At 38.9% G+C, this 9,497-nt stretch overlaps 2 protein-coding genes and 1 non-coding gene across 3 annotated transcripts; 2 read left to right on the top strand and 1 right to left on the bottom strand.

Moving 5' to 3' along the window:
- Positions 1–1,026: 1,026 nt before the first annotated feature.
- Positions 1,027–3,431, top strand: LOC123963730 (mesenteric estrogen-dependent adipogenesis protein-like). Its single transcript, XM_046040759.1, has 5 exons — positions 1,027–1,262; positions 1,375–1,529; positions 2,526–2,641; positions 2,757–2,921; positions 3,038–3,431. Exons 1-5 carry the CDS (start codon positions 1,093–1,095, stop codon positions 3,050–3,052), a joined length of 621 nt encoding a protein of 206 aa, XP_045896715.1. The 5' UTR covers positions 1,027–1,092; the 3' UTR covers positions 3,053–3,431.
- LOC123963731 (arachidonate 5-lipoxygenase-activating protein) lies at positions 3,367–7,120 on the bottom strand. Its single transcript, XM_046040761.1, has 5 exons — positions 6,640–7,120; positions 6,445–6,526; positions 4,487–4,557; positions 3,781–3,862; positions 3,367–3,677 (listed from the first exon to the last, which is right to left on the bottom strand). Exons 1-5 carry the CDS (start codon positions 6,713–6,715, stop codon positions 3,515–3,517), a joined length of 474 nt encoding a protein of 157 aa, XP_045896717.1. The 5' UTR covers positions 6,716–7,120; the 3' UTR covers positions 3,367–3,514.
- Positions 7,121–7,828: 708 nt separating this feature from the next.
- On the top strand, positions 7,829–7,900 carry trnae-uuc. Its single transcript has one exon. It is a non-coding gene; the product is annotated as a tRNA-Glu (tRNA).
- The last annotated feature ends 1,597 nt before the right edge of the window (positions 7,901–9,497 follow it).

Here is a 9,497-nt window from a genome sequence, read left to right as displayed (position 1 = left end):
TTAAGTGCAGTAATTTTCCTTCAAGAGTTCAAGGGTCCGCCTCCTGTTATTTCCAAGCACAAGGCCAAATGTTGCCTTCAAGTGGCTTCCCATAAAGTCGTACATTCTGGCATCATTGGTCTTAAAGTCTCAACAAAATGGAACAATATCATTTGACTTTCTTATTAATTTATTTTTACATTAATTGTTTATTTATAATTATCATTTACTAGTTGCTTACTTACATATGCATGTATGTTATTTATGTAGGCTACTGTATTTATGGAAGAACCTTGATCAGTTAATAAAGTACCTTTGGAAGAGCTGTGTCATTACAAATAGGTAGGTCACTTCATGTATAACAAAACAGAAAGCAAAAACATTTGCCTTCAAAATAAAAGTGCAACTATTATTACTTTTGGTGTGAAGAACAATATCAAGGAGAAACATTAGCCATCAGAACACATTACTGTTATGTTGCAGTATATTTTCTTTTATTCAGACACCATGTCAACCAAGTTGATACTCATACATTACTGCTTACATTTGCAGAGCATAATCTTCTTGAAATAAGCAACAATTCTCTGAGTAGTTTTATCTTTACTTGTGTACTTTGCTATTTGCTCATTAGCCTAATATTATTATTTTCTCAATTAACTGATTAATTGTTTGGTCTATTAAATGTCAGGAAATGGTGAAAAATACCGGTTACAGTTTTCCAGAGCCAAAATAATGTCTTCACAATGTCTTGTTATATCCAACCTACCGTCCAAAACTCGAAATACATTCTAATTTAAAACAATTTACAATTATACAATTATATAGGCCTCTAGGCCTTTAATCTAGGCATTCTTGATTGATACTTTTACAGTTGATGTGTTCCAAACAAAAGCAGCAGATGTTTTGCTTGATGAATGACCTAAACTATCAACCGACAAAAGTATTCCTGTTTTATTTTGGCCAAAGGAAACCGGAAGTCTTACTGTGTAAACACATGTACCTTGACAGTGGTTGGACCTTATTAAAGCTGCAGACTTGAGTCAGACAGTATTTACAGCACCAGCAGAGGAGAAAAGCGTGACGCCGTGAGGATAAACAGTGTCCCCCAGCAGGATGACAGCGACAGAAGTAGAAGAGTTCCTGAGAAATCCTCCGGACGGTTTCTCCGTGGAGGTCCTCGGCTCGGGTTACAGAGTCCACAGCGATCCGGAGAAGAGCCTGGTGTTCATCGATGCCATCAACTCCTCCAGAGGGAAAATTGTTTTCCAGAACTCGCTGGGAAGGTGAGAAAAAGGACAAGTGCATGGGATGTGGTGGACACGTCCGGTATAAATGCACATATTTATACACACAAACAAACTAGAATGAAAGTGTCCGATTTGTTTTCGAACACAGGAAATTTAAAATGCACGATCTATGGGAGTACACCAGCATGAGAAAGAGTCTGCTGTCCAAGAGGATCTATCTGTTGGGGTCTGTCTGCGAAGACAAGACAAGAAAAAGGAAAAAGATTTCAGCGTCCAAGAAAAAGGCAGCCAAGCAAGCCAGAGGTGACTTAAACTGTCCAATTTGTATGTAATTACACTGAATTGATTACACAGTGAAAAAGGGTCTATCAAAAAGGTTTATCATGCACAAGTTGTGCATTTTTAACCTAGTGTGTATTTTAAAGCTCTGGATGGAATAATCTGTATATTGTTACATCTTTTCATCTCTAGTGAACAGCCTGCATTCATTTATGAGAATGCATTATGAAAGTGGGTCAACCAGTTCAGTGGCAGGGTTGACTCATGCTGGCTTTCAAACTTGGGACAATTGCATTGGGTGGAGTAGAGAAATTACAATGGCAGCACAGTATTGGGGCACATTCCAAAATGTTTTTCTGTACTTTCCCCGAGGATAAATTCTGAAACACAAGTAGTAGCGACAAGCTGTAAAGTTATCGGTTCTGCTTTCAGTACTGGTGAAATTAAGAAAATACATTTCCTGTTTATTATAGCTGTATACATAAACATTATCTTGCACATTTTATCTCTCCAACCATGTCTACTAATTTGTAATAAGATCAAGACATTTGTCCCTGATGCATTTTCGCTATTCCCAGTCCAGAAGAGAGCTACTCTCTCTCTTTCTCTCTCTCTCTCACACACACACACACACACACATACACGAGACACTGCTACTAGTTAGTGATGATGGCAGAGAGAACTTCAGGTTCAAAGGTGTGTTTACATTTCAGCAGAGTTGATGTGCAACTTTTGATTGTAAGGGCAGAAACACTAGCAATCTGTCCAAACATTTTGCATCACATACATGCAGAGAAATGCACACTTTTTCACTAGCTCGTTAGGGGTGGAGGACTGGGCGGAAAAAGGGGACTGAAAATACAGGGGCCTCAGGTGTGAATAGCTGCACATGTAGGTAGGGGCCCATAGAGAACTTTTTGTGCTATGCACCTGCTGGTAGTTCTTAACGATACCCATTCCTACTCTTCATTCTCTCTTCTTCGCTGTTTTCATTATGAATTATCCTAAACCCTTTATCAGTGCTGCAGCAGTATGTGCTGTCCATCGATGGCAACAACCCCTTCATCAAGTGGCAGATGGAAAAAGGCCTGGACTGGACCATCGCCTCTGTTGCTGGGGAAAGCTACAGGGTTGATGTAAGCAGCAATTCATGGTCCCTTTTTATGTTGTTCAACACATTCCAGGAGTAATTTTGTTTTTGTAATGATTTGTTGAGGTTGGCATTGGTAAAGTGACGTTTCTCTGTGTCAGATTGACTTGAGTGAACTGCTGGAGAGCTGGGCAGCGGAAAACGTTACTGACAAACCAATAAAAGTCAAGCCTGTGTGGAGAGATGCCTCCTTCACCCTCAAATACTATTCTGATGCCTTCTTTGACTTCCCACACCAGTTTGGCTTCAGTAAAAGAACATTTAAGGTGTCTCTTATTCTGCTTATGAGATGTTGATGTTAATCATAACATTTTCTGGATTTGTCAGTGTGCACGGGAACTTCATCTGACTTGTCTTCTCTTCTTATATGTTACCATTAAAGTTGAGGCCGATATGAGCCAGCAGCAAGGATGGAGGACGTTTGTGATGTAGTCTGCTTCCTCAAGAAAGTTTCTTGATCAACAGATGAAAGGTTGTAATACCAACCTGCCAGGTGAAGGACCGGCCTACCTCTTTGGGACTGCAGGAACAACCTTGTAATTGCCTTTGGGTCCTGAAATGTTGAGTGGGTGGAAACACTGACAAGGAAATTCAGAATGCCAAGTTGATTGTTTAGGCCAATTCTGTATCTAGGTTTTTCTAAGGGTGTTGTTTTGCCATTTACCTCACTTGATTTGCAACTGTTGTATGAGGGGTTAAAGGGATCAAGACTTTTGTTCATGAAAATTTATTTTTTACCAAACCCAAATACAATAAATGCTCTTTTACAAAACACAGATTTTGACTTCAGCTTCATACAGTTCTCTTCAGTTAAGATCATGTGGGGAAGTGTTGTTGCCATTATGGGACCCACACCGGACTAGGGGATGAGCAGAAGAGCAGATGCAGCGCTGGTGATGGTTTCTACGTATTCTTTATAGTTGCTGCCATAGTAGTGCGTCAGCAGGTAGTTGAACGTGCCCACAATGCTCATCAGGAACAGGAAGAAGAGGACACGTTTTCCAAACAGGTAGCCCGGGGTGCTTCAAAGACATTTGAAAAAAAACAAAAAACCTTGGGTTAGACCATGCCTCTCATTGCACACACACACACACACACACACATAGATCACTTGTGTTAATTTACCTTTGAGAGGTCTGTCCCATGTATCCAATAAAGTACTTCTGCCTGACTACAAGATAGATGATCCCAGCAAAGGCAGCAGTAGCTGCAGAAAAAAGGAAAAAGTGTTGGCAGATATGTTTTTGAAATTCCTGCTTTAGACATTCTACAAACTGTAAATTGTTTTCTAATGTGTTTTATATGTGTTGAAACATGGCGACCAGTGAAGTTCTCAGGTATTGGCCGGTATTATTTCCTTTGCACGTACATAAAGTCTTTTGTTAAAGCTGGTAACAAAAAATGGATTAAATAAGTGTTGATCTAAACACTCAAAGTTCCTAGTTCAGTGGCCTGCACAGATCCAGCTCCTCTGTGAGCTGGGCCTGATTGCCCTATGCCAGTGCCTGAAATTGCTAATACTCTTGTGGCTGAATTGGAACAAAGTCTCTACAGACAGGCTCCAAAACATCTTGTGGAACCCCTTCTGTGAAGAGTGGAGGCTGTAACAACGTTAAATGTTACTAATTTGACTGTAGATGCAGTTCTGAATGTGCTGCTTCTCAAACATTGGTAAAGAAGTCACCTACTGATAGATCTGACATATATAGAACCAAAACTACACTTGAATGTTTGCCTGTTTTCCCGTGGTTGACTTTACTCTGTGTGGATGTGTTCTGTTTACCTTACGGAAGTGTGACTGTCTCCTTCACAGTAACTGATTAATGATTACCTTGACTGAGGCACAGACCGGCACACCACATCACTGCCAGGAACGTGGGATAAGCATCCATGCAGTTACGACTAAAAGAAGCGTAAACAAGGACTGTAAAAACAGCTCATTTCAAACATTCACCTGCAATGAGAAACTATGAAGCAATCCTCCAATCTGTTACAGACAGCACGGCTGACTGATGCTGAGCCCTTTTTTCTACAGCTGTTTGGAAATGTTTTGAAATTGCAGAGCAGGAGTGGCTGTGAGAATAAAAGATCCTAGGGCTAAAACAGTGCATGAGCTTGCAACATGCAGTGTGACTGTCTGAGTGTTGGTGGAACAAAGTTGAAATGGGAAGCCAGGAAAAATTGAGCCCACACAGTCAGCACGCACTAGCTGTTGCAATAAATTGCAATAGTCGGTACAGTGTGTTGCACAGAGCCATGTCCGTCAATCCGTTATCCTGAAAACACCATACCTCAGAACAATGTTTCTCAACCAGGATTAATTTATCAAGATACATCTTTCTCAATTTCTTGCAATTGACTTGTGAAACACTTGATACTTTTACTTCTGTTCCCTCTAAATTAAACAATCTAAGAAAGAAAAATCTGTCTTTGGTTGATGACTCATGTCCACACAAAGGCCATAACACCTGATCATGGGTCACTTGTAGACTTTGCTTCATTTTATGGGGTCACAACAACAAACCACTGGTTTGGAAGATTTCTAGTACGATATACAAAACTGTCCCAACTTTACAACACTCCCTAAACTGACCGTACTTTATAGCTGAGTTTAGTCATTGCTCTAAATTGGAAATATAAAGAGAGCATATTTAACAAGATATATTACAAGAACGAGTCATTTTTAAACTGTCACCAAATGTTTGCATCACATTTTACAACGTTTGTACTTTTTTGAAATCCTCACATTACCTTCAAGACCGGATGTGGCTCAGATATTTCAGGAAGTGCACTGTTGCTCATGGACTAACAAAGAGCGGTTATGTCAGTTGCAAATATTAGATGTGACTCTCAAGCTTTAACCAGAAGAGAACATCTAAGCAATGAAGTGTGAGAAGTTGTTTGCAATTGTCTTTATTAACCGATTAATCACGTGGTCTATAAAATGTTGGATTTCCCAAAGCCCAAGGTGACGTATTCAGATTTTCCAATCAGTAGGCCAAAATCCCAATCACATTCGATTTACAATGATAGAAAGCAGAGAAAAGCAGCAAATCTTTCAAAAAATGATTAACAAAATAGTGGAAAATGTATCAGTTAATCGAGTAATTGTTTGATTGTTGAAATGAGGAATCTAAGTAGTCTGGTAAATTTAACATTGTGTTGGCCAACATTTATGTGCCAAGTGATTTTGAAACAGAACAAGACACCAGTTTGAAACGTCCACAGGCTGCAAGTATATGAGCAGTTTTAACTTTAACAGGACCTGCAGATGCTGAGGAATCTCCTAACTGAGAGGGTGGAAAAATAATAAGTTTTCCTAATGGTTGCTGGCGCTTTCCCAGCAAGCAGTAAAATGAGCTCTGTAGCAGCATTTTCCCCATATCTGGAAGGGTTTAGGCAAACGTGGACTGCCAAAGGGAAAGTTAATGAGTGTTACAGAAGGAAACAAAAACAACACAAATCCATTCGTTGTTTTACTGGCATAGATTAGATCAGTGGTTCCCAAACTTGGATGTTGAGCAGACCTAAAGTTGCATGAATGTTAATCATGTGGTGGCAACCAGAAAAAAAGGGCTCTAATTCTAGCAACGCTATTTTTCTAACCTGAATCTTTTCTTTTATTTCAAGCGCCCGTGTCGTTAATGATTGATAAAAATGAAATCCACTTTGCAGGAGTCATTGAGCTTGAACTTTTTTACATCTTCTAAAGGGGGGAATGATATAAAATGTTTGCGAACCACTGGATTGGATTAACAGAGGAATGAGTATTGAAGATGGGGCACTTACTTGGCACAATAAACTCTTTCAAAAGCAGATGTTTTGGCATTTTGACCGTTGCCTTCCCTCTCTACCTTCTGGGCAAAGAACGCTAAAAACACAAAGATCATTAATGTCATCACAGTGTAATTTAACATCTTTACCTACTGATTCAGAGTATAGGAGTGTAACTTGCAATAGAAGATGCTCCTTGCTTTTTCTCACCGTTCTGAACTACGCTGATGAGGGTGACCATGACCAGGAGGTAGATGTGTTCCACCACTGTAGTGCTGGAGTCCATGATCACTGCGCAAGCTATAGAAGTAGGTGGATGGAGATGCTGAGGGGGACAGAGCTTCTCTTTGACGTCTAGAAGTGTGTCTTCACAGCCAGCCACAGAGCATATACCTGATCTGTCCTTCTATCACATCAGGTACTCCCGCATCCCACCTACCGTCCCACATACACACTCGTTTGTGGCTTCCTCTTTATGTAAATAGTGCTCTGGCTTGATACGGAGAGATGCAAATGAGTTGCCTGCTACTTCCTCTGTGTGTGTTTGTGTAAGACTCACCAGACAGCATGCACATGCACGCAATTTTACATTGCCGTTATTGTATGTTTTAGTGTTCATCTGCGGTACAGGCTCTTCTAGGCGCCTTTATAAAGTGACCAATGCATGGTTACAATATTGTCTCAATGACTGTCTTATTCTGATGATACAGTCAAACAGCACCTGCATGTGCTTTTGAATGGTAATGCAGCTTCCTCTCTGCTTATTGTCTTTAATTTCTCCACATTTTAACCCAACAGATGTTGTATACATAGAAAGCTTTACAAAAGTACGTTTTTCCCTTTGATGGAATGAATCTCATTAAAGCCACTACCCCCTCCTCCAAATGTTACATTGTTCATGTGGACATTAACTGATACATGCATTAAATATAATATAAATTGAGTCATTAAATCGGCTAGAGATGGATGTATCATGTAAAGCTTTTTTAAAATTCAGTTAATAATTAATTATTTGCAGACACAATATATATATAATTGTTATCTTTTTTTTAATTTTATTCAAATACAATGCAAATATATTTAATTAATTTATGATAGCTCTTTAATTTGATTAATTTAATAATTCATTTGGCATACTTAAAATCAGGAGATACATGTTGATAAATGAGGGGCTAGCTTTAAAAATGCAGTGTTGGTACAACTAGCAACAAAGCTAACATAACAGGGAGGAAGAAGGCAGCACTAACTGAACATGATAGCACAGGATGTAAACAGGAATCTTTTTAAACCGACTAAACTCAATGTCAGTGCGTGTTCGTGTTTTCGCTACACAAATAAACCTGATATTTATAGCTATAGTGTTATGTAAAAACACATCAGCGCTGCTATCAGATGTATGTCCCATATGGTCTAGCGGTTAGGATTCCTGGTTTTCACCCAGGCGGCCCGGGTTCGACTCCCGGTATGGGAACTGCTGTTTTGAATGGTCTTCTGATATTAAGCGCTGTAAGCCTTTTTTTTTTTTTTTTTTTTTTTAAACAATTAATACCTTGACGTGGCCACTGTAAGGGCCGCTAGGTGGCTCGTCAACGCCAGGAAAAACAGAGAGCTTGGCTCTCTTGGTCCTCCGATGAAGGCAGTATGGATTCTTGTTGGGTAAGTTTATGAATCAACAAACTAACTTCATAGGTTAAGATACAGGTTGTCCAATATAAAAGACAACTTCTGTTTGTTTTTGGTCACGTTTGTCTAACGTTACCTGCTGTGAAAAACAACTACCAAACACCTGCAAATTACACCAACACTGTACATAATGTCCTAAAAACAATAATGCATGGCTACCTGCTGATATCATGTTTACCTGCTAACAATACAAAGTTAGATGTCAATTACTTTCTATTTTCTGTTGTAATCTTGCTTAACACCACAATTGTTGCATTTTTAAATCTCATTTTAATACATAGACAAATAAAAGAAAAATCACTAACACTCAGTGAGCATTTTTATGTAATTGTATTCTGTTGAATAAACAAAGAAAATATTATCTAACACTTTATGGTCGATAAGGATGTCTTATGTCTACAAGTCTATATTCAGTCAAACATCAACAGGATGTTTGACTGAATGCTCAATTTTCTAAATATTTCTTCACAAACTGACTACCTGCACAAGACCATTCGTCTTTTAATACAGATTTTATAATCAGTAATGGATTTTGCTCCAGTTTCTGGCTGATAATTACAGTTTTTCCACTATAGCTACAACACTAAAGCCCATTCTCTGAACCCAATGCTCAATGGCCTAAACCCATTTGTCGAATCAGTCACTCCTTAGGCAAAACCTTAAACAAGTTCGGATAGTTAAGACACTGTTTGCAAATCTCATCCACTCTTTTTACAAAACTTTTAAAAAACACATTCTCACTCACTAAAACACATTTTGCACTGTGATGCACTTGTGTTGCAAAATGGTAAATACATGCAGCAAAGGTTAAACACAACTACAACATAGATTTCATCTTTCACACACAGCAACTCGTAATTCTGCACACTTGTTTCGAATGATGTGATCAAACCAAGATGTGGTCAAGTCCCTGGCCAGCGTAGTGGCAATATCACACTTTGACCAAGCTGTAAGTAGTGGAGCCATAACACCGAAAATCTTCTCTCTTTTCTGGGTGGTTGTTGGAATTTTGTGTTTGAGTGTGAGCAGCAGAATCATCAGCTGGCAGTGCAACATTTTGCAGTTGCACAACATTTGAGTGTAAAGTACTTTTCATTTATAGTTTTCTTTGTTCTTTGGGCTTACTGTATTTGAATATACAGATATTCAATACTTTATTGCTTGCGGTACTTACAGTATACTATATATTTAATTACTAAGTTGTGATTCCTATACTTTTTAAATTGGAAAATGTGTTTCCTCTGCACAAACATTTTTTTTCTGTAACTACACGCCCTGAACGCTGTGTGTCTAAAGAATGCTCTGTAGTGTTTTACCTATTGACTGGCTGTGTTTATAGCTTGAAAGCATTGTTTGATTTTGAGCACAGATCTTGATCTTGAGAC

This window comes from Micropterus dolomieu, linkage group LG23, assembly GCF_021292245.1.
Source record: "Micropterus dolomieu isolate WLL.071019.BEF.003 ecotype Adirondacks linkage group LG23, ASM2129224v1, whole genome shotgun sequence".
In the NCBI taxonomy this organism is placed as follows: Eukaryota; Metazoa; Chordata; class Actinopteri; order Centrarchiformes; family Centrarchidae; genus Micropterus; species Micropterus dolomieu.
This window is presented reverse-complemented; position numbering and strand designations above follow the sequence as displayed.